At 31.4% G+C, this 25,275-nt stretch overlaps 3 protein-coding genes across 16 annotated transcripts; 1 reads left to right on the top strand and 2 right to left on the bottom strand.

Annotated features, from left to right (window-relative positions):
- Positions 1-1,170: 1,170 nt before the first annotated feature.
- LOC126841022 (latent-transforming growth factor beta-binding protein 3-like) lies at positions 1,171-6,015 on the top strand. Its single transcript, XM_050577210.1, has 5 exons — positions 1,171-1,355; positions 3,842-3,977; positions 4,132-4,571; positions 5,047-5,163; positions 5,397-6,015. The coding sequence occupies exons 1-5, from the start codon at positions 1,283-1,285 to the stop codon at positions 5,735-5,737; spliced, it is 1,107 nt and encodes a 368-aa protein (XP_050433167.1). The 5' UTR covers positions 1,171-1,282; the 3' UTR covers positions 5,738-6,015.
- Positions 6,016-6,574: 559 nt separating this feature from the next.
- LOC126841021 (uncharacterized) lies at positions 6,575-12,106 on the bottom strand. Its single transcript, XM_050577209.1, has 11 exons — positions 11,985-12,106; positions 10,043-10,255; positions 9,800-9,845; positions 9,610-9,707; positions 9,391-9,541; positions 8,718-8,901; positions 8,403-8,521; positions 8,186-8,322; positions 7,973-8,115; positions 6,966-7,068; positions 6,575-6,794 (listed from the first exon to the last, which is right to left on the bottom strand). The coding sequence occupies exons 1-11, from the start codon at positions 12,052-12,054 to the stop codon at positions 6,727-6,729; spliced, it is 1,332 nt and encodes a 443-aa protein (XP_050433166.1). The 5' UTR covers positions 12,055-12,106; the 3' UTR covers positions 6,575-6,726.
- A 167-nt stretch (positions 12,107-12,273) lies between these two features.
- Positions 12,274-22,306, bottom strand: LOC126841018 (protein cycle). 14 transcript variants are annotated; one of them, XM_050577201.1, is made up of 15 exons: positions 21,954-22,305; positions 20,042-20,197; positions 19,889-19,930; positions 18,656-18,769; positions 16,553-16,618; positions 16,089-16,326; positions 15,915-16,007; positions 15,694-15,811; positions 15,463-15,612; positions 15,108-15,179; positions 14,446-14,728; positions 14,234-14,372; positions 14,046-14,164; positions 13,065-13,329; positions 12,275-12,867 (listed from the first exon to the last, which is right to left on the bottom strand). In XM_050577201.1, exons 3-15 carry the CDS (start codon positions 19,915-19,917, stop codon positions 12,487-12,489), a joined length of 2,067 nt encoding a protein of 688 aa, XP_050433158.1. In that variant the 5' UTR covers positions 19,918-19,930; positions 20,042-20,197; positions 21,954-22,305; the 3' UTR covers positions 12,275-12,486. The 14 variants fall into 14 exon arrangements, with proteins under 14 accessions (XP_050433151.1, XP_050433158.1, XP_050433153.1 ...); XM_050577196.1 differs by having other exon boundaries at positions 18,656-18,781; XM_050577197.1 differs by lacking the exon at positions 21,954-22,305 and adding an exon at positions 21,507-21,826 and having other exon boundaries at positions 18,656-18,781.
- Positions 22,307-25,275: the final 2,969 nt, after the last annotated feature.

The following is a 25,275-nucleotide window of genomic DNA, read 5'->3' on the forward strand; positions in this document are numbered from 1 at the left end:
CCGCACACCAATTTTCATAGTACATATATATCACCGGAGTGCGGTATCTGTAATAATAATAATATACGATCGAATAGTATGTTATAATAATATAAAATAATATTATGTCATTTTTGTAAGTTACAAGCGCATATAAATGAAAATAGTGTTATGTTTTGATATTATACCGATCGAAAATCGAATTATACAGCCGTAATAATCATTTATATAATGCGTTGACATATTCTAAACCCAACGTGTGTTACATAGAATAAACGAAAAAGAAAGTAATGCAAAATCAACAAACAAAGTTAATAATTTCTCGTCATAGTTAAAAATTACGGTTTTCAAAATACGTTACATATTATTTCTACAGTTGTCATTATAGGTACTGTTAGATGGTGTTATTACATTGTCCTGTTGAATGTATATTATACAAGCATTATTATTCTTATTGTCAATAATCACTACCTTTTATTTCAGTTCCGATGCGAAGAACCCGCAAAGATATATTACAATGGTCTAACTGTACTATTTTTGTGACAGTATATACAAGACGACTGATTACAGAACCGATTTGTTCGACCAGAATCTCAATAGTTCACAATATTACATGCGATTTGGAAATTTAATAAATCATAAGTAAGAGTACTTCCCAAAAAAAAAAATCAGAGACAACATAAAAAAATTGGATTAAAAACCAACTTCACAACATCATTATTATTTCAGCTTTAGTGACTATGCTTGACTCCAATACTTCCCAACTGTTCTTGTTTATTTTTTGCTGGCTTTTCTTTACTATACACTTACTATTAAAAAAACTCTTTTCGATATTTTACCGTTAAAATTAAAAAAAAATAAAAATTTATAGCTGAAGAAATATATTGTAACGTTGATTTGTGAATAATTTAGTGGTCGTTCGAGACATAATATTGTCATTGTCGACGATAGCCGAAAATAATAAAATTATATTCGTGTTAATTTCTCTTTTTTATTCGTTTCCGCTACAATAATCAAATGGCATATCCAAGACGATAACAATGGATAAAAAAAACCAACAAATAAAATGTAAATCCGTGTTGGTCATAAAACCTAAACGCAGAGGACCAGGGTCACGTTAGAGGGGACCAATATGTTGTATATCCATATGGCGCTCCTCGGTTGGTATCGTGTGCTCAGTACATCTTCACCCTTGATTGTGCTATGTGTTTCTTTTTATTGTTATGACATTTGACTATTTACCCGTGTACTTGTAGAAATAAAAACTTATAATATCACCAAGTAACAATACCTCTATTTCACAATGATTTCGGTGCAACCCAACGTCAAAATATATACATTTTGTTTAATCTTATCATCGACTTTGTCAGTATTGTGTGAGTATTTAAGTAGCTTGTTCAATACGAATTCATAACAACACAGTTTCATATAATTTATCCAAAAATTAACCCAAGACAAATTATTTATTCGCAATATAAAAGAAATTGTTTTCCTTTTACAGAGGATAAAATATGCGTTTAATAGCTTAAAATAATACCTGCTAATTTTCCTGTTCGAGTTATTTCTATTCGTAGACCTATTAACAGTAATATTTTACTACTATTTAAAGACCATAAAGTGTATTTGGTAATGACGAAAAAAGGTAGGTACTAGTTTTTTTTTATATTAACTATGTTACAATGCCATTATATAAAATCTGCGCTGTAACAATGTAATTTGTATTAATGTCTAGTGGAATCGCTTAGAAATATAATTAACGCGCAATTCCTTATGGATAATTTATATAAAACATTTTTTTGTGGGGTAAAACATTTATTTCGTTTAAGTAGGCACTTGATTAAATTCACCACGAGTATTAAAGCTTTTTTTATACCTATCGAAAATATAACCATTTATAATTATAAAATATATTGGCTGTAGTTAATTTAATTTCTCACTTCACTCTCTTCTCGTTACATTCAATTTAATATTTATAACATACATTTTCTGAACGTCGTAACCGCTTATGACAAAATGCATTAGGCTTTTGTTTTGATCTAACAAAATATATTTACTTTTCAAAATAAATGTTCAGTTTCACATTCAACTAATTTTTTTACAATAACAGATTATTCCACGGTGCTAATTGAATTTTCAATAATTTCTCCACACTAGCTCCAATATTTTAATTTATTTTCTAAAAGTGTTAAAAGTTAAAACTATATAAGAATTGAAAATTGTGAATAAATTGTAAAAATATTAATTTAATGCATTAGATTAGCAATTAGATATCAAGTCGCATTCAAAAAATTAAGAATAAGGTGCAATTTTCTTACAACATATGCACTTCTCCAAAGCGCCTAATTCTTCTACTTCGTGTATTGGACACACGACTTCCAAAAGTTAATATCAGTTTGGTACAAAACAACATATCCCGTTAAATAGTATTAAATAAAAAAATTAATTGATTTTAGCTATTTGATGTAAACAAACAAGACACATGTGTTATTTTACAATAATTGTATTACATGAAAGATAGTAAATATGTGTATATCTATACCTCCAAACCAGATAAAGAAGTCACATAATGCCAACTTTTCCGAAAAACATAAAAAACTAAAAAGAAGGATCATCAAAGAAAGATTTACTAACTACAGTCCAATACTTAATTCGTATTTCTTTATTTTAAGCTTATAATAAGAGTTGTATTTAGTAAAATTATTATACATAATTTTAGCACTCCCTAAAATGTAGGTCTAGTTGCGCCTATGGTGTGTTTCTTTTTACTTAGAATAAGTATTAAGAACTTGAGATACGCTGGAAAGATAAGTAAAAATTATAGCATTCATAATAACAAATTTTGCATCACTTGTATAGTTGTATACAATGTTATAAATTTACAACTATTATTTTGTAATTGTGAATTCTTCAACAATGCATTAAGTATCAATATTTTATATTATCTATATCGATAAGTATCAAAGATTTTTTTTTTTTTTAATATTGAAACGTGTATCGATTACCTAACGTAATTGTATCATGTAAAAATATCAATGCCCACCTCACTGAATGTAAATATGATATTTGTACTTATGGTAATTGAAATCCTACATGTTAAAAATAATATATGTCTATAATTTCCTTTAAAGTGGATGGTGGTTGGTGTGAGCTTAAGAATAGAGAGAGAGCGATACATTACTGTAGGGTCTATCGAAATGTGACATCCAAAAACCGTAAACTGGCTAATAAACTCGATGAGTTTACGACCGTGCCGGCGCTAAAACTGAACAAATTGACGACACCGATTACCATAATCCGACAGTTGTGCCTTAAGTTTTTACCTTATTTCCAATTTCCGTGTCCGATCCGTGATCGTCGTATACTCTCGGCGTAGGTTCATGGAATTTGATTTGTTTTCTTAAACCAAACCCGCAAAGATTGCGGCGCGTATCTTGGCTCCGAGATTTTTATTAGTCAATATTATGACTCCCAAGCAAGATTTGCATTTCTCCTATTGTTTCAACCGAGTGTGTGTGTGTATTTATTTATGTCGGAGATTCGTCCATGTTTAACGACGTCAGCCAGGTGTTATTTTATCGAATGGGCGTTGAGACTACTCGAGACGTGCCACTGGACAAAAGCGTCGATGACAAATGAGCATTAACATCTGACAATGCGCTGGTATATTTTTTTAGTGGAAAACTAATGTTTGCGCCGTTCTTCAAACGGAATACGATAAACATATCATAGCTGTCTTATTAAAGTGATTAGTCGCCGTATTGTGCTCGCAAGGAACGACGCATCGCATAATAATTTAATTTTGTTTTAAAACACTATGTCCATATAATGGACTTGACATCCGTTTAACATTAATTTGTTTCAGCCTCGTCCGCCACCAACGATACTACTAGATACGACCAGACGAGAAAATTAAGCGGAGAACAATATGGCCTCGATTACAACTTACAAAATTATACACACATAAGGCATGCTGCAAGTAGATCGAGAATACTATTCGAGTAAGATCATAAAACATCATAAAAAATACCTACATCATTTTTTTATTTATTAATTAATGTATATAATATACATGCATGCATACATTTGATGCACTGCGTTTGCTTAAACGATTATGAAGCATAATTTTGACGGATTTTAAATTAATTTTCACAGTTGGAACAGTCCGAATACGGAAACCGTAGACCAAAAAAATGGAAACGTACAAATGACTGTTTCTAGTTTGAACGAAGAAGACCGAGTGAAAAATAACGTGTGGTGGCCGTGGAAAAACTACGATGACTGGCTAAACGGCAGAGGATTGAAAGTGGAATCCAAGGGGGAGGTGAAAAAAAGGAGAAAAGACCGAAAAAAGAAGAAGAAGAACAAAAAAAATGGAAACAAAAGGAAAAAGTCAAAGATCGCCAATGAGAATGCTAATTCAGTCGACGGTCCAGTTCGTTTAATAATACCAACAAGCAGAGATGAAAATGAAATCATTAAAAAAGGATCTATTCCTGATATACATGATAGACCATCAGCTATCGATGTAATATTAAAAAACAGTTCATTAAGTCCAACATTGGTAAAATATTCCTCGAGGAATTTTACTTATGGTAAGGTCAAAAGCTAAGGAATAAATAAATGCAATTTTTTAGTAGAATCGTTAAATTGATTGATGATTATAATTGATAATGAATCGTTTTTTATTAAAATCATCATGAATTTAATGTATTATGATTTAAGACCAAAACAAATGATTAAAACAACTGTTTTTTTTATAAATTATTAAAAATAAAACTGATAAAATCAATAAATAATAATTATTATCCTTATTCATATCGACGAAAGCACTATTATTGATTATTGGCTAATATTATTTTTCATATTTTATGTAGTACTTGAACTATAATGTACAACATAATATACTAATCGCTTGTATTTATTCATTATTCAACTACATTATTATGACATGGTCTAAATAATAGTAATTATAATTAGACTAATAAAAATAAATATTTAATCAATAATTAATTTTTTTAGTTATATATACTGAGCTTTTATTATCAATGTTAATTTTTAAACAAACAGATGTTAACGAATGTTTGACGAATAACGGAGGTTGTGAAGGTTTATGTATCAACACTCCAGGATCATACCGCTGTCACTGCCCGTCAGGATTTATAGTGGCCGACACACAATGCATCGGTAAGCATTTTAAATGATTATTATGAGAAAATTGTTTAGAGTCATATGTAATAAAATCAACACACGATACTTACACAATTTGTTTTCAACATTTTTGTAGGTTTGTACTTTGTACCTTTATTTTTCGTTGATTTTTTTAAAAATATTTTCTAAACATTATAAGTCAATCGAGAATGATTCCTAAGTCGACGCACAGCATACATCCAGTGACGTATGAATTTATTTTTGTGTAGATGTCGACGAGTGTTTGTTGCGCAACGGTCACGGGCCATGCCAGGGTACTTGTTCGAACACATGGGGAGGATACAAGTGCTCGTGTGAACAGGGTACCCGGTTGGCCGAAGACAGACATTCTTGCGACGACGTGGACGAGTGCCGGGAAGGGACCGCGGGTTGCTCTCACGAGTGCATTAACACGGTGGGCTCGGCATTTTGCGTGTGTCCTGAGGGTCTACAGCTTGACGTCGATTGGAAGACTTGCAAAGACTTAGACGAATGTTCCGATCCGGAACTGCAGTTTAACAAGTGCAACGGTACGTGCATCAACACTTACGGATCGTACACGTGCTCCTGAAGTCAAACACAGCACCATCAACATTATATTATGTTGTTTAACAACTTTTTTTTTTTAACTATCCTATCTATTAATCGCTAGTCATGTTTTTCGATCGGTATTTTAACTTAACAAATAAACGACCTACTCACATATTCAACTATTCGTAATAACTCCAAACAGAAAAACAACAATAATAATACTAATACATATTATATTAAAAATGTTCATAAAATTGTTTATAAAAACTAAAAACTACAGGTTTTTGTTATGGGTATACGATATTTGATACAATTAAAATAAACCATTTTGTTAATTTTGTTTTTATAATATACTTGTGTGTTTATTTTGTTTCAATTTCTATTCGAGCAATTAACCTCTAACAAAATTGTCAGTATTATTTTTTGTTCAATTTAAAAAAAATAATTCTAGCGCATATTCATTTAATTTCTCAAATTGGACAACATTTAGGTATACGGAAACGGCCTATATTTACGAGTTATTGTTTAGCAGTATTTGAATCGCTTACATGCAAGCTGTATAAATATATAATAATATAATATAATATAATATAAGATGTATAAATGATCATTATTTATTAGTAATCTTTACTACTTTAAGCTTCTACCCGTGTGAAGATAATGACGTTAGAGAGAGATGAAACGAAGTAAGATGGATTTTTTCTGTGACTTACTTACCTAGTCTAATTTTACTGGTAATTTGGAAAACAACATGTCTTTTGGACCAAATATTCCAGTCCTTTCAAACTTATATACATACATATGTATATATATATAATGTAATACAGTCTTCAAAAATTTTACATTTAAAATTGTTATTATTACCTTGTCGCTTTAATTAAAAACAAACAAATAATCCAAAATAATGGGGAAATGTATTCCATTCCCTAACAAATAAATATGTTTAGTGTAAAATATTTTCGATTAATTTTAGAGTGAAAACATAAATTAAAAATGTCTTTAAAAAATATCTCTATAACAAAATTATTTCTAAGCTTTATGATTGGCGTCGTTTGAAATTTCAGTAGTTTTCTCAGTATTAAAAGTAGCAGTTCGATCTAAACATAAAAAATACAAATCCGTTTAATTAATATACATTTAAACACTATTTTTGTATTGTATTTAACAGTATTTATTTTCAGTAACACTCGATGGTAATACGTTTTATTATTTTGGCAAAGAGACATCGGAAAAGTCGCATTGGCCTAAAAAGTTATCTCTTTTCTTACCTTTTATTTCTAGTGTAAAATTACACGATGCAGCATTACCAGAACCATCAAATGCCGAATAAAAAACATTATACAGCGCAGGGCTTAGGAGTTGACCGGGCTCCTATTAAAGTTACATAATTATTAAAGTCCAACTTTCAACCAGAATTATAATACCCGGAAACAATATCCTCGGAAAAACTATTTAACTTTTAAAAGTTTTGTCAAATGTCACGTGTATTCTCAAAATACGTAAAAATAAACTTCCTAGTACAGTGGAAAAATTATTTTTTCTTTAATAGCGAGTATTATAATTTTTTAAAATTAATTATTAACTAACATCGCACATGTTATGGTTATAATAACCTCTTCGTAGAATGTAATACATTAAAAAAACTTAAATATATTTATTCAGAAAATAATATAAACTACGATCCCTAAAATACATTTGTCTCAAATAAAATTTGAATTTATAACTGTATAATGTTTTGTATATTTCTTTAACATTTATTATTTATTCTTAATGTTCTTCATTAGTCGTTTATTATTAATACAATTTTAAACTTTTAAAAGATCAATATAATATATAATATATATATATATTATAAACATATAATAATGTATTGTAAGTGAACTGTCAAAATATAAAGTATTGTATTGTTTTAAAATAAGTATTACCTTTAAAAATCTATCTCTGATTATTTATAATATAAAAAAATTAGAAGTCTATATGTGATACACTATGATCAATATTCCGGGGATATTTTTCCTGATAATACCATAGGTCTAAAAAGGCACACATATTGTAACTTTTGACAAAGAAACTTTGAAGTCTTTATCGTCCATAAAGCTATCGCTTAATATAAAAAAAATTATAACAACTATCTTAATTGTTGTCGTGAAAATACTATTTTTTTAAAACACAAAACATAAATGGTGTTTGCATTTACACGTTTCCAAAGAATTTTTGTCAAAAATTAATATCTGTACCCATGGTACAGATATAAATAATTCACAGTGACCCGTACCATAGTCTTGGTTATTTTTGTCACAGACACGTTATCGACAAATACAGGTTCAGGCCACCGTACAGGAACGGCATCGTTTTCTCCAAAGTCCTCGGCCAGTTCCAAGTACAAAGGACAATCACGAACTTTTGGCGGCTCGTCGTCTACAATTTTAATGTTTTATTTCAATACTAGTACTCTCCTTGTATGAAGATTGAAGTCAGTGTATCATACCGGTTACTCGAATAGTGGTTCTACACGACGCTCGGTCGGAGTTATCTTGGTTTTGAATTGTGTATGTAATAACGTACAACCCCGGAACTAAGGATCTCGAAGAATTTTTGCTCCAGCCAGAACTCAACGAACCCAGCCTGCACGATTTTAATATACTATTATAACACCAATCGAACACAATATAATAATATTATTTATGTTATAAATTGAGTAAAACCTTTGCCAATCGTAGTTTGTCTCAGGAGCATCTATTTTGAAATCGACCGCCTGGGCTCCTTCGGCTAGACTCAATGACTTGTCTGGAGGACACTTTATATAACACTCATCTTGCTGATTCTACACGGAAAAAAATACATAGTTGGACCAACTAAATTTATAGTTAAAATAAAAACACACAAAAACAAATTTATTTAGTTATTCCAACTATGCATTTATTGTGTCACTATTATTAACCATTATTTTTGTTGGTCCAACTATATATATTTTCCGTGTGTCAATGAAAATAAACCGGCCAAAACACAGAGCTACTTACGTTCACGATGTGATGCTTTTTAACAGTGTCAGGCCTTGTAACTTCGCATATGGGTCTCAAGCCGACCCATCGTCTGTTGGAGCAAAAAAGCTTATCTTCCGAGTCGTTTTTTAAAACATACCCATCGGCACAAACGTATATTGCTTCCAAGTACTTGTTGTAGGGTTGTGTGGCGTTTTTTTTCCTGTACATAACACACGCAGTTAAGAAAAACTAGTCTAATAGGTGCAACAAATTACGCTTGCAATGTTTTTTTGTAAATAATAAAATATTTGAACAGCTGACCAATAACGTTTAAATTCTAGTTTTTGAAATCATTTAACTAATAAATTATACAGAACAACAAATTGCTAAAATTACATATTTTTCAGGTAAAAATGAATTTTTGGGAATCGTAAATACATTTATAGAAACACATATATTATGTATTGTATGCGTTGTGACCGAAGCAGTACACATTTTTTTTTCTATAGAAATTATTTGTATTGAAAGCTCTAAAATGTTCAGAAATTATTATTTTTAAAATGTTATGAAAATTGGGCCCGCGTTGCCCCAGTGTTAAAGGCTTTCGTATGGCATCCGACTGTATTATAAGTGTTCACATACTTTTTTGTATTTAAACAGTACATGTTTATATTTTATATTATACTATTCTGTAGTGGTGATGGTTTACATTGCATATTTCTTCACGTGAGCGTTGATCAATTTCGGAGCCCTAAGAAACTTTTTTCCGTGACGTTTTCTGAACAAACAACTTAAATCGTAATCTCCTGCCGAATATTCCTTGATCGAGTTTCTAATCATTTGTTTTGGCAGTTCATAGCCTAAGACGTGTACAACATATTTTAATCAGGTAGATGTAAGACAATGTAAAACGATACTGCAAAAATACCTGATGCTTGAGACGACGTCTTGTCATCGGTTGATTTCTTTTTCGTTTTCTTGCCGTTGTTCAACTTTACTTTGGCTGCGTTCGACTTCAGTAAGTGCCTAAAAGATGTTGAAATTCAAAATTATGCTGGTCTGAGCAAACAGCCGCGTACGAATTGCAACTGGATTTCAACTCGATTTTGTGTTATTACCTGAATGGAAACCAGCCTTGCGACAAACCAATGTTGTTATCGAAACCTACACAATACATGTGTATGTTAAAAAAAAAAATACAGTTTTGAGTATGATAATATTGTAATTTGCCTAATAAACATTCAAATATATTTATGAATTTACAGCGTTAATATAAAAGGTAGTCGCGTTCGGCTATGTCCTTTATCCGTTCATCTGTAATAATAATATATAACGTTTATCGATTCGTTTTATCCACTTACTAATGTTTTTGTTTCGAACACACAGTGGTACCTGTCCCGACCATTGTCCTTCCGTGCACGTATGCTTAGTGTGACCGTCTAGAACGTACCCCACTTCGCATTGATACACCTCAACGGCTCTCTTCCAGCTTTTAGATGTCGTGAATACAGCTTGTCCGTCGATCGGTTGAGGTCGAGGTTCGCATTCCAAACATTCCGAAAAGTCAAAAGCCACTGTAATAACAATTAGTAAATTATGAAACATTTTAAATGTTCACTACAATATGAATGTACAGTAGCTCATCGAAATATCAATACATCCCGGACTAGTCACCTGATTATAAATTGAAATTCGAAAATATAATCACTGACCGCCTAAGTGACTCTACTCGATTACATTGCTTACAACACACCTGTATGTATATATTATATGTTGCTTACAAGAGTATCGGGTTCGAACAACCGATCGCAGACTATTTCACAGCCGCGTGGACGAATGTAATGCAATAGAATACATTTATATGGATTCTCGTGAATTTTAGCGACGGCAGAAAGTAAAGAACGTATTGTATGCATCGTCGATAGTAAGTAGTGTACCGTTTTAAGTATAAATTATTATTTTTTTTTAATCGCAGGTGTAGGTAGGTGTCTGCGGGGGCGTCACATAATATCACGTAGTAATTTTTCAATTTTGCATTATACCCGCCATAAGTTTTTAAACAGAAAATAAATAACACAACATAAATACACACAGTGCAGCACACATAATATTAATTAAGTTTTAATTAGCCCATAAACGCGCGCGTTCCACAACACTTGAATCGTTATTATTATTAATTTAAAATGTATCCATAAAGTGCTTATCCGTACCAAAGTCAGAGAAAAAATATGCCTACACATCAAATGGAAATGAGTTTTTTCATTAATAATTTCAAATGTTTTTACTGAATAGAAACGATTTCTAATCGATAATGATGTAGGTACTTAAAATAATCGACCAAAGGAATATTGACTAAAATTAAGTCCAAACACATACCAAAAAAATTGTTATTTTAAATGGGCGATGAAGTCTAAATAAATGTGAGTTTAAAACTAAGAAATCTAATTTCTAGACCATTAAAATGACCTAGTAAAGACATTAAAAATCACTACACCTATTGCGCACCTTACAATATTATTGTGTATTTATATACCCAATCAATGACAAAAAACGCACATTCATACTTGTAATTCTAAACGAAATAAGTAGTACTTGACTTATTTTTAAGTATACTTAATGTTTAAATCTGGGTTTTTTATTTATGTATGAGCCATTATAGTTGGTCTTTTTTTAAATTTATGTATACTTTTTTTTAATCAGTAAAATTAGTTTCGTAAGAGCGACTTTAAATAATTATTGTTACTAAATATAATTTTTTTTTATTTGAACAAGGAATCATTAGCATAAGCATAAGTTAAAAGTAAAATAACATGACCTTAACAATTGACATAACTTATTTACCATGACCGGAATAAGAATTAGCCACTCTAGCCTTCCTCAACTATTCCTAATTAAGGTAGGTAACTATTCCTTATTTAGGGATCATGTCTCTTCTGCAAAATGCTGGACGATTACATCAACATGAAAAACATCATAATCAAATGCTCTAGATATTTAAAGCAAGAACACAGTACAAGTTACCAACTACTATAAAAGAACGACTGCTATATTCAAATAACTGTCACATTCTTCAAGCAAATCAAACTACTACTAAATCAAAAGTTAATAATACTATTACTAATACATAATAGACTGTGTCAAAACAAATTATTTATAATAGTAGCCTACTTAAAATAAGAAATCCCTAAAATTTCAAGATCCATAGCTTAACTTTTAAGTATACTTTCTCGTGAATTTTGTTTCTATGCAATATATATGTAGTTAAAGCTTAAAACCAATACAAAATTGTAAAACAAAATTTACCTGAGAAATATAATACGGAGAACACGACGATACCTTTGGAAAAAAACATTTTTTGCTCCAGGAATAACATAGCTGTTATGAACACATTGGAACAGACAAGTATCACACATGTAGTGTATACATCAAGATGTTAACCACAAAGAGCTTGTCTGTCAGGATTTAATACCATCATATACATTCGATACACTGCCCCCTCCCTTAATGATAAAATTGATCTACCAGACGTTCACGTTTTATATTTAAAATATACAAAATACATTTACAATGAAACGACTAAATTTAATATAACATAAAAAATAATAGTTAATGTATATTAATAATAAAGCTCTACAAACAAAATAATAGTCGAGACGAAATAATAATATTATTTTGAACTCATCAACAAGTAATAACGCAGTCAGATAAAACTTAAAAATATCGTAAATTAAATAATAGATACAAAACACAAAATCAATATTAAAAAAAATAAAAAACAACTCTTAACGCCTAGGTATGGATGGCGTTACGGTAGAGGCCACGGTAAGCCGGAAAAGTCTACTGGCCCACCGAGCCCGGCATCAGCTTCCAGAAGACTCATGATAACGGCCATGACGGCCTCGTCGTTGGTGTCTGTGTTGGGCAACTGTTGCGGGGACGGTGTCATTATGTCTCCGAGCATGTCTTCAGAGTCACCTGGAATCATAAATCCAGATTGTGGATACATCGTAGGAGAAAATGCATTTAGATCGGTACCCGCGACACTGGACGAGCTGGTGGAAAGGTTCACGTTGTCTCTGATTCCGCTGTAGCCGCTGCTTGACGGTCCCGGGTCGTTGAGTACTTGAGGCAACGGCGATCTCAGGAACGGTAAACTGTTGCTGTTGTTGTTGTTGTTGTTCGATGCCTAGAAAACGAATAAAACAAAAAATTAAAACTATACACGTCAATGCCAAAGGGCGCTACCTGATTAGATAAATATATTCAAACCAAAACGTAAGAACAAATCTCATTGAAGCCATATATTTTTTTTTTTTTATCTATTGAAACACAAAAAACAAAGCGAAACGAAAAATAAACCACGGATTTGTGATTCCAAGATACCTCTGTTATGAAATTGCCACGGGCGTGCGAAGGAGGCTCTTCTACTTTATCGATTTTCGTTTTATCGTCTAAAACCGTGTCGGCTATGTGTCTGCCTATTTTGCTCGCTTCCAAGTGAGACGTGATTAAATTTTGCATATCCCTGTTGCCTAACGATTGTTGAATCTTGGACGACTGTTGATCGACAAAGGTATCATAGTTGTTTTGCGGTTGATCCTGTGACGAACACTCCAATTTGTTGCTACTGTCCGGTTTTGAGTCCGACCTGTGATTTTCAAAAATAACCTTTTAAAATACATTCTGTTTTTAACCTACAATCCTTCAATTTATAAAACCGCTGATCATTTTCGATATTAATTCACTTTTTAATTCTTAGTATTATTCACAGATATATGTATATATATATATATAATAATAATAAACTAGATTGCTAAGTGTACATGTCGCCAATACAGATAATTGATACTACTATTTTCCGCCAACTTTGTGGGAATTAGAACCTTATCACATGTTAATAACTGTTATCACTATTTATAACAATTAAAAGTTAAGTTAATAGCACAAAATCACATGTATATACATGTGATTTTGTGCTATTAACTTAACTTTTAACTGTTTATATATATATATATATTATATATGTATTATACATATATGTTATTTTATACACACATAAATCCCACAAAAATTGCCGACGTCGACTTCAATTCTTATCACTAGACTAGTGGCACTAGTTAGAAATCTAGTTTATTTTGTATATCTGTGGTATTGTTTAAGAGGTTTTGAAGAGGTAATAATTAAACAGTCATTATTAAAGTATAGAGGGAATTATCGACTTAATAGAAAAAAATAAGAGACCTTATAATTGGAGAAAACTCAGTTAAATACAACATAAGAATCTGATAAACAAAAGTAAGTTATTAAGATAAATCGATTAAAATAACTTATTGGTTTGACTATTTTGTTTTATAATATTATTACCTCGTTAAAATGTTTTTTGCCACAATAAACTCAATGTCTTTGGTCCACGGGTTTCTAAAACTCTTCCATTCGCTCCGCAAGTGCACGTAAGTCTTGTCTTTAGCCCGGAATTTGTAAACCTAAAATATATAATACCAATTAAATTGTAACGGAAAAAATAGACAATAGACGATTATAAAAATGCATACCTCCGTGTCTTTTGGCTTGCCTTCTTGTAGCGTTGCTTTGTGCACGTCTACAAGACGCGCAATATCGTCTTGGTGAAAATATTCGTACATGCTGGTGCCCAAAAGCTCCTGAGGTAAAAATCCGACTATATATGTTACTCTGTAAAAAAAAACACGAATGATATTAAACACCAATATTACAAACAACCCGTATTATAATATTCAATACAAACCTTTGATCGACCGATAAGAATTTCCCATCAATCGTATGTTTAGAGGTAAAGCACGGTGGTCTGACTATGTCTGATAAAAGTGAAGTAGATACTGATTTGTTAATAATCCTGCCAACGGCGACTAAACACGAGATATTGTTCCCCGATTCAGAATCACCACCTACTCCGCTGCCTTCGGTATCATCCCCTTGTTCCATACTTTTTCCCGACATGTCATCGCGCTCATTGATTTGTGTCCAAGGTTTCAAATAACCAGTGCACTGTATAACGCTGTATCTCCTGTCTGGAAGTAAAACATTTGGGGTTAAAATCCATGTAGTTGATGATAAAAATGTCTTGCAAAAACTTGCAGCAAAACGAAAACATATTTTCAAAATATTGTTTACACTTTTGCGTTCGATATTTTTAATACTAATTAGGGGTTTTTTCTTCTCTACGACCCATCACAAGGGATTCATTTTTTTCAATGAAACCTTCCCATGAAACTAATAATATGCTGGTATGCTATAAGCAAGCGCACTTGACATGAATTATATTATTGAAAAAAAACTCACATGTTTGAGAGAAGCATATTTTTCATAAAAGTTATATTATAAAAGTTTCAACGATATGTGGGACATGTCGTTCGTGTAAATAAACGGTTACCTTTTTCTTTTATTTACCTCTGCATTTGGGCGAAGACCCCTTCATGTCTCCGCTTTTTACACTTGATTTACTTTCCACGGACGACGAATCTACCGAAAGAAAAATTAATCGCCTTTTCAAACTTTTTAACAACAAAAATGTATAGTATGAAAATTTTAAATCTAATTGTAAACCTTACCAGTTTACCTTAACCTTACCAAGAATTTTAAATACCTACATATTTGTGTTGATTTACATGGGAGAAACATTCATAAGATGTCTCCAAAAAGCTTGCAAAGAGGTAGGTTGCGTCTGGTGGTGAGAAACGGAGAGGGGTGGAAGGATCGCGAAATTAAATGTTCAATATGTTTTAATTAGAAAATTAAAAATTACCTGATTGTGGATATTTAGATCCAGTAGTCGTATCAGCTTCTTCTTTAACGCTGTATACTTTGTATTTCATCCGACAAAAAAAAGACCTCCTCGCACCGCTACACATTTTTGAAAATGTGTTCATCATCTCCGCACGAACAGGTAACATTGCTGCAAACCAATTATACCCAATAATTATTATACCCGAGTACAACGCATATGACTTTATTTATAATGTGTAGTTGCAATTACTTTTCGAGTCTATGAATCGTTCTCTCGGACAAAAGTCTGAACAAGACAGCTGTTCTTTTACTTTAGCCACGTCTTTCGGGTGGATATAATCGAATACATTATTTCCTACTAAGTCTTCCTATAAGAATACATATATAAATCGGTTACAATTTCATTAAATTCTATAAAATTTGTCTGGACCATGGTTATAGTGGTCTATGATGTGTAATGTGTATACTTGCCGGTGAATAATTTAGAACTTGCGTGACTGATTTGGATATGTAAAGAATTTTCCCGTGATCGCAACTAACTGCAAAGACAAACCCTTCCGCTGCCTAAAAAAATGTTTTTTCTTCTTAGACTGTTCTACATTTTAGTTACAATGATCGTGTAGAATTAACATTTAACCTACTGACTTGTGTGATTAAATTCTTTAAGTCTTGGTCGGTTAAAAATGGAGGCTTGTAGTGTCCTTCCGTGTACGAATTTACAGTGCCCCGGATAGTTTTCATGTGCTGCACAGCCATTCTAAGCACTGTTAACTTGTCTAGTTTCCGTGACATGGCATGGCACATTGGTATCATACTAGCTAACTCAGTTATGTAAAAGTTCATTTTGTCCCTTCTGCGTTTTTCGATTTCGCTGTGATTGTGTCTGGAATAAATAGATAAAATATATTTAAATAATTACAAAATAATATTTTCGCTGGGTCCAATACATGTCAATGTGAAATAGCTAATAAATAAATAAAGATATTTGTTAACAAAAAATCACACTTTACTATAAGTATGCAGACTTATATACTTTTAAGGTGAAATAAATATTATAATCACTATCTAAATGTTTAATGTAAATAATTAAAACTCCCAATAAATCTTACTTTTTGTTGTCGTCGATTCGCGAGGACCTCGAATCTTCATTATTGTCATCTTCAAAGTCGCTTCCTCTAGTATAATAATATAAATTAAAATTATAACAAAATTGAACCGTAAAAAATACATAATAGTACAAATAATCGATGTTGTTACTATTAATTACAAATATTACTTATTGGTTTGTACAAATTAATTTCAATTTTGAAATTTTGCGTTTTATTTTAATGCTGCTATTATTTAATAAGATTATTGTTACTTTATTTTTGCATGTTTTATTATTTAAAATAAATTTGTTTGAGAGTTCTGCATGCTCCGTGAATACGATTTGGTTGAGTGATGATTCAAGGTTGGATCCAAATGTTTGTGAGATTCTATCCAAATAACTACTAAGGGTAGTTCTCGCGTTGTAATATTTTCTGAATTCTTAATATACACTTGATCTTGATGGTTAATTGCCATCGACATTTTACTGATTCGAATACATTTATATAATGTTTATATGGTTTTGAGGAAAAGAAGGTAAAACAATATATGCAAAGGTGGCAAATCAGTATCGACGTCATAGCCGAGAAATTCTTAAGCTCCTAAATACGACTATGATCCAAACATTACATACAACTAATATAACATATTTGCCAGAATAATTATAACGGACATTATTAAACATAATAAAAGTATTAAGTGGAAGTATTAAAATAATGTACCAATGTATTATATAAAAAATGTATCTTGTATCTCTATCTCTGGATAGAATACATTTTTACAAATCAATATAATTAAATAACTTGATCGTATTCTAATTTTTTAAATTCTAATTAATTAATTTAGTTTTAAATAATTATTTATTATTACATACTTAACGGTTATACCATACCAAAATAATGTTTTACTTTTTAGATTTAAACATTTAATCTCAATAAATTTGTTTTTATGACACTAATATCGCATTTTGATTGATTAAGTATAAGATTAAGTACTTACAAAAAAACATATCCAAATCTTTAAAAATACAACATTTTGTTGCTTAACATGCTAAATATGTACGCTTAGAATAAAAGTAAATAGGTTATATACTGACGGAAAGTATACTAATCTAGTAACTATGAATTAGTTATTAATCAATTTTTTTTTTTTTTTTTGCTAACCTAATTAATAAATGTAAAATAAAATTCGAATATACTTTTATAAAATCATAATATTTTATATTTTATATTTTACGTAGCAGACGAAACGATCAATTGTATTATAATAATACATAACAATAAAATATGCAATAATTACGTCATCAGACACTAATTCAATCAATAAAACATAAATTGTTACAGTTAAAATTACAATATTATTCAAACAAATGTAAATAAATTTACACTTAAAATCTATAAAGAAATAAATTAAATTAAGAACATATTATTCAAACTGGAAACCTCATTTTTCGATTTAGTTGTACTTAATTACAAATCATATACATTAATGTTTTAGTTATAAATGTGTGTTATAAAAATGTAATTCAAATTGTATCATTTAATTTTGAAATTCAAACAATTTTTAAGAAAAGTACACATTTTTATTATTATTTTTATAACGCTATAATTTCAATTACACAAATCATTATGCTAATGGTATAATTCTGGATTCAGAGGGAATTGGGAGACATTTTTCAAATTTGGACAAAATGAGTACAGTTGTCAACAATACCTGATCTGTACAAACTGAATATAAAGGATTTTTTCCTTATCTGGTCTGGAACTGATTGGTAGTAGTTTCAAAATTATTATAGTTCCAGGCATAAAAATAAAAAACAAATTGAGATTCATTTAATTAAAATTATTATTATATAAATTTAAGAATTAAGGTTTTTAAAATTTAAAGTCTGAAAATAGCCTGCCATAGTAGCTTAAATCTTTTTTTCAACTACAATAGGTGTCTCATAATTTTTTATAACGAACCATAAATATTTAATGGTATACATATCATTATTTTCTCTTCGACCAATATCGGCAAATTACGCACTCATTTAAACCGTACATATGACAAATTTAAGTCGTCCCGGAAAATTGTACTTCAAATATTATGCTTAAACATTGGACACTCGACACTTTTCAACTTACTGAGCCGATCCCTTCCTCTTGTTGATCGAGTGTTCGTCACCAATCATTTCGATGGTCTGTTCCGTGGCCGTCGCTATCCGTATGGTGCTCGGCACGTTGCACGTGGACTGCGAACTGCAAGAGTTCCTAGTATTTAAATGAATTATATTATTGTGTCCGTTCGAGTACTCACTCCTTAAGGGGTTCGGACACGGGTTGTAGGTCGTAATACACGAGCTGCTCCATGGGACTATCGCGGCTTAAATTGTCGAAATTCATTAGTTCGTTGGTGTCGTTCAGCAGGTACGATTCGAAATCCGAATTTTTAGCCATTTGTGGTTCGGTTAGGCCGGTAAACGTCGCGAGAAGAAAGACCATACAGCGAAAAAAAAAAACCTAACCGCCGCCAACGACAAACCCGACGATCAAAATAGTAAACGGAGCCAAGCACAACTGACACTTGTTAACGTCGAGCACGATAGGCCGAGAAACTGTCTTGGACCGGAGACCCTGAGAGGGTTGTTTCGCGTAACGTCAACGCGGCAATACCATTGGCCGAGTACAACCGAGTACGTCACTTGTTTGTGCGATTTTGATTTGTGTCCGGTACCCGTAAAGAACGCTATAAACGGTACAGTGGACCATTTGAATAATATCCGTGGACGGTATTCAATAAGGTGCATTTAGAAAACCGCTCGCAACGATATAATAATAATAATAATATTACTATGTAAATATACGGCTGACGCGCGATGATAGTGATAATGGAATATTATGAGTGCACCGCGAGCAGGTTTGACATGCGGATTGATTTCGTTACAAATGTCATTTCAAAGAACAGATTTTTTTATTGATTTTTACCCCGACAGTGCAAATCGAACAAATTACAAAACAAATGTGTATAATATTACACTAAACACTACATCTACGTACACCATACAATGTTGTTATTGTTCGTTGATGACATTTACCGTTCACGCCAAACGTCTAAGTCCGACGGCAAAACCCAATGTTTCGGGACAATTTAAATGAGCTACAATTTTGTTCTTATCTTCAGAGCGCTTTACACATAACGTTATATTATGTTACAGACCCGTGTCGCGTTGAACCTCTCAACCAAATCTACACACAGAGCGAAGTACTCGAAAACGACTTTTTTTATTTTTTGTATGCAGAACTCTCATACTTATAGGGTGGATAGCAAATATATAACTTTGTACTTTAATATTAAATAATAATTTATTGTTGTCGTACCGTGAATACTGCCTTTTTCTCGGTTTCATTTCGGATCCTTTTCTGAAACATGATACAAAATTACCATCGTAACTAATTTTTCGTGTAAACGATACAAACAAAATATTACAAAAACTACGTGAGTTTCTGATAAAATGTCAGTTTTTAACCTACCCTAAAGGGGATTATTAATAATTCCGCCCTTTTCGCGTCGGACGTGTATTTTCTGTTTCCTACGAGGGGGAAAACAATACCGTTGAATGTATCGTCTTTACTGATGCGCATGCACAACGAACAAATATAATTAAGATTGTACCGCGGGAGGTAAACCTGTCAAATGCAAATATTTATATCAGTTTTTGCAACAAAAAAAAATGTATTATAGAAATAGATTACTGTTGCTATCATTTTCATATCAACTTGCTTTTATACGTTAGTTTTACAATAAACAATATGTATTATAAAAAAAAAAATAGATAATTATATTGTTAATATCTATTTGATTTGCCCTCATAGTATATGAAAGAATCTATCATATTATAATACGAGAGTTAAGATTATGATGTTTGTAATGGGTTGGCCTTATTATTATATACACATATTAGTTTACAATAATTGTTGTTTTCTGTATTCCAGATTTCTAATTACTTGATCCGTTTTATTTTTAAAAACATCATTAACATTATTGCTGGTAATAAACATTTATTAATTGGTCGATACCTAGTAATTATTACATTTTAAATTCAAACACAATAAATGAGAATATTTACCTTTAGTAATATCTAAGTATTAAAATGCCCTAATTAATAATTGCTTTTCTATAATTAGAAAAGCAACTAATGTAATCATATTGTGAAATATTAAAAACATTTAAATCCAATAGTAATAACTAAAAATTAAAGTAAAAGTGACAACTGATAAGATTTTTTAAAAATGCCATAACTAATATCTAAGGACCTGAGTCTGCCTGGCAATGGTAATTAAAGAATCCCCACTCCTCAATGTTTATGGTCGAGATAATATTTAATGGTAAATAAGTTGGAGATGTGAAATTTGTTAAGACCATTAGAAAAATCACTTTTTTACAAAATATTACATACCGTTGTATATAAACCTATGAAACACTAGTTATAATATATATAAATCACATTTTTTATTATCTTTTTACTGCCAAAACGGTATCATTTAAATTTCAATCTTATTTAAAAGTTTTTTTCAAAATTATTACTTTATTTCCTATACTCAAATCCGAAACCGATAATCATAATTTCTAGATGTCCATTGTCTTTTACCTATTGTTCTCCGTGTTTGTGATTAGATATCAGTAGGTACTATTCATTATTTTCAGTGTATGCATTTTAGGTTCATAACTTTGAAACATAATACAATTATGTTCATAAATAGTACACATTGCGTGTATAATTGACCTTTTCAATTAGTTTAGTAAACGAAACACATCTTAACAAATGTTTCAACAAAACATTATTAAAACCGACAGTATCCATTTTTAAGTACTTTATTAGAAGATTTTTGTCCATACAAATTGATAATTTAGGAAAAGCAACGTGATAAAATTAAACAAAAAAAAAAACACATCCGTAGTAGAGTTTAGACATTTGAACAATAAATAATCACTAACACTTTATTGCGCACGTTTTGTGGACTATTTAAAATTAATCCAATTTTGAGGTCTGGGCAAATTCATAGAACTGTGTTTAAGCAACAACATAGATGCATAAAAACAATAAGACGAAATCGGCACAAATAATCAGTTTTGTTCAAATTAATTTTTTACTGCAGAACACTGACACGGTTTCGTTGAAAATGCATAAAATGTTATTTCAAAGCCGGGCGGAATTATATTTCAAAATGTTATTCCAAATGTATTTAATGAAAAAATATTATTTCAAAAATAATTATTGTAAATGTGTAATAATTTATGACGATTGACAATGATGAAAAGACGTGCAGATGTTGTCCCAATACGCACGCAATCCGACCAAACTATTATTAAAATGCATACTGACAATGCACCGCGTAGGTATGCCTGTTACAAATGAAAATAAAAATAATAAAAGCTACTCACCCAACACAAAACGATGGCCGTTATCAACGACGTGTCAAGCAACGTGAGTTATTTTTGTGTATAATATCACGTTTTGGTCGGCATGGTATTTTAAATCGACTGATGTACTCAATTACGTTAACGCCTCTATAAGGAGTCACTTGGCACTTATCGGAGTCTCAAATGTTTGTACCGCCTCAGTAACACGGTGTTATCTCAATCGCAGCGTTATCTTCTCTTTAATTCATAAGCGTAGCAATAGTAACACAAATATAATATATAAGACAACAAGCTATATTCGTTATATACTTATATATCGTTGTAATAATTATACATACACGCACACACACACACACACACACAGTATAATGTTTTACAGTAATTAGGAGGTATCTAATCATATAGACGTACTATTAATTACTACCAGAAACATTATTTTTATAGCACAATTATTATACATAATAGAGATTCTAGTTCTCTCTCCATCTCTCTGTCATTGCAATTCTGTTGGTCATCAACACAGGCGGTTATGAGATGGAGTCGAAAAGTAGGTTCTCTATTTTTCTAGAACGTGGGTCACGTGCTTTAAAGTCTATCTCGTTTTAGATATATTATTACAAGTAATACACGCGATAAACACGTATTATAATATCATGTTATTATGTTAGTTCAACAAAACAATTGACGGCAACAGCTGCTGTTTATAGGACTCTGACCGCTGTGCGCCGGCCGCTACTTAAACATTTGCGCAATAGTCTATACAATTCTTGATTTTTCTGAAACAAAATGTTTAATTATATAACAATAAATATTTTTGTTATGATAAATAATAATACATAATTCGTGTCTTGAACAACTCGCCGGCACAAACTACAATATAAATACGGTTATAATATATATTACATAATAATATGTATCCAATACCTATCCAATACGAAACTACATGTTCCAAATATACAGCTATTTAATTAATAATATTATATATTTATTATGTTGATATAAGTAATCATTAATTTGTACTCGTTGTCACCTACCCTATCCCCCCTACTAAAACATTGTATCGTTGTGGAGACCACTTAGGCGGACGTTTTATCCTAAATTACCTAACCGAACTATTAAAATAAAAAAAGTAAAAGTATGTTGTTATTGGTTATTGGTTTTCGGTAGTCAGTGTATGAAATAACATGCGAAGCTCGCAAGAACTATTATTTTTGGTTGGTCGAAGCTTAAGTAAATATTTAATTATTATTACTATCGTATGGAATAGCATAATATGCAAGCATTAGAAATATAGATTTTTGTCACAAGTAAAAAATGTATACAATAAAACTATCAATATTGAAAATTAAAAAGCATGAATAGATTCTTTTGCAACTGTACAAATAATTTGTAAGTTATTGCGGTACTTTTTTCTTTGTAATAAATATTTAATTATTGGACCAGACCTCCTCCCCTATATTTTCAATCGGTTGTCCCGCTCATTCGTTATGCTAAACCGGTACCGCGTAAAAATTAAAAAGGACGGAAAGTTTTATTAATAACTCAAATGAACATTTTTACGTTAATCAAAGGTATGTTGAAAAGTGGTATATTGCGACGTTGTAAAGTGTTTTTTTAATGTTTTATCGAGATTTCGCTCGAACGGTACATCGCAAATCTTTCGTTACGTTGAAAAAAATAATCAAATAATAATTGGACGAATCACCGGCGTGTTGCGGGTAGTTATTTCTGTTGTCGGACAAAATAATTATTACCTACAGGGCAGGAGTGTTATGCATTGGGCAGGCACAGCAATTGTGTTTATATATATATATACATAGCTGCAATCACACGCGGACACGCTAATAAGGTCGTCGTCAGGTGGAAAAATAACGAGGGGCTAATTCCCGCGAACTGTGAACGGTAAATGTGTCATTTATTTCGCTGTCCGCGAGAGAAAACGAGCAAAACAAATACCATAATATTGCAATTCTATGCAGTCGTCCCTTATTTAGCTGTTATTTCTACACCGACTGTAACAAAATGGCCAAGCCCAATTTTATTACTCAATACTATAATAATATGATACCTATACTCGGCAGCGCACGCGCGGTTGTATGCATTAATGCAGGTCCTATTTATTATGCGTGAGGTACAAATTTTAAAAATAAAATGCGCGAAAATTGATCCGTTTTAGTAGAACTGCACCACAAAAATCGTTTTTCCAGCCGCGTGTAAAAGTCCTTTGTTTTTGTTGAATTGCGCTACACGGAATGTCTGAGGCGACGGGAAAAAGGAACGAAGCAATTAAACATTTTGGGAATAAACAGAAAAAGGAAAAAAGTAATTAATAGGGTAAAGTGACAGTAGTGGAAGTTGCTACTAAACCAACGAAGAAAAAGATGATGTGTAAGCCCCCCCCCCCGACTCGAAGTCAGTGAGCTTAACAAAAAATCGTGAATAAAGTTTATAAAAGTTGCAATTATATTTAGCTCAGACAATTTATGACAAATTTAAAAATGTTCGAGAACAAATTTTTTTCTTGAGTGAAGTTATGCTATTTCGACGAATTTGATGTATACATTATAAGTTAAAGATGAAATACTTATAAATTACACAGACCACAATTTAGTTATTCGTAGATTTGTTTTGGCCAATTATGTTCCATGCCTTTGCACTGTGCAAGCTTGTTTTTTATATTAAAAAAAAAAATAGAATTGTCAAACATTAAAATGTTTTATTTCTAATTTTGTTTTACTACAAATTACAATAATTATTTAATAGTAATTACGTAAATGACACCAACTTACACCCAGCACGTACACTTGGCTCGATTATAAACAGAATTCGGTGTATTACAGTTTACACGTATACAAGTGCTTAACGACAATAATAATTGAATACGCTGAAAATTAATTACATGCCTGCGAGGTGAACTTTAGGTTAATTATAATAGAGAATCCATTAAAATCGCCAGCCAATAGTGTAATGTGTTGTATAACGCACGTTGTGGGCTTCGTCAAAAGAACATTGGTCGTTGCGAAACCAAACGCCATACTATGCTATTGTTGTCTTGATGCTGTGGGTCAGGGGCAGTGAAAGGGTTAAACGGAATCAAAGTAAAGTAAACCACAAACAAAAATAACGAGGAAATAGCCCCGGCAAAGCGAGCACTTCGTATGCCTTTTCTTTTATTTCAATTCGCTTTATAAACAGCATCAATGCAATACCATGTACTAAGAAAAGTACCTACACGTTAGGGCCCAGTACCCACGTAGGTAAACCACTACCGTGGAGAGTAACATGTAGTAGTGATTGTTATTAAACAAGACGGTTAAATTTTGCACTAAGTTTGATCCAGAAC

Source organism: Adelges cooleyi, unplaced genomic scaffold (genome assembly GCF_023614345.1).
Source record: "Adelges cooleyi isolate 19-005CV unplaced genomic scaffold, UGA_ACOO_1.1 ACOO_flye_CR_arks_rails_tigmint_CR_PRNA_376, whole genome shotgun sequence".
Classification (NCBI taxonomy): Eukaryota; Metazoa; Arthropoda; class Insecta; order Hemiptera; family Adelgidae; genus Adelges; species Adelges cooleyi.

What these genes read in the sequence shown, in the direction of transcription:
- LOC126841021 (XM_050577209.1), bottom strand. Translation starts at nt 12,054, where the DNA reads ATGTTATTCCTGGAGCAAAAAATGTTTTTTTCCAAAGGTATCGTCGTG. An exon ending in AAAAGCATCACATCGTGAAC is followed by an intron (nt 8,522 to 8,717) that starts GTAAGTAGCTCT and finishes TTTTCCGTGTAG; the next exon opens with AATCAGCAAGATGAGTGTTA. An exon ending in AACCACTATTCGAGTAACCG is followed by an intron (nt 8,116 to 8,185) that starts GTATGATACACT and finishes TTAAAATTGTAG; the next exon opens with ACGACGAGCCGCCAAAAGTT.
- LOC126841018 (XM_050577192.1), bottom strand. Translation starts at nt 19,012, where the DNA reads ATGGTCTTTCTTCTCGCGACGTTTACCGGCCTAACCGAACCACAAATG. An exon ending in TTCTTATCGGTCGATCAAAG is followed by an intron (nt 14,373 to 14,445) that starts GTTTGTATTGAA and finishes TTTTTTTTACAG; the next exon opens with AGTAACATATATAGTCGGAT. An exon ending in GTGGCAATTTCATAACAGAG is followed by an intron (nt 12,868 to 13,064) that starts GTATCTTGGAAT and finishes TTCGTTTTCTAG; the next exon opens with GCATCGAACAACAACAACAA.
- LOC126841022 (XM_050577210.1), top strand. Translation starts at nt 1,283, where the DNA reads ATGATTTCGGTGCAACCCAACGTCAAAATATATACATTTTGTTTAATC. An exon ending in ATCGACTTTGTCAGTATTGT is followed by an intron (nt 1,356 to 3,841) that starts GTGAGTATTTAA and finishes AATTTGTTTCAG; the next exon opens with CCTCGTCCGCCACCAACGAT. An exon ending in GGCCGACACACAATGCATCG is followed by an intron (nt 5,164 to 5,396) that starts GTAAGCATTTTA and finishes ATTTTTGTGTAG; the next exon opens with ATGTCGACGAGTGTTTGTTG.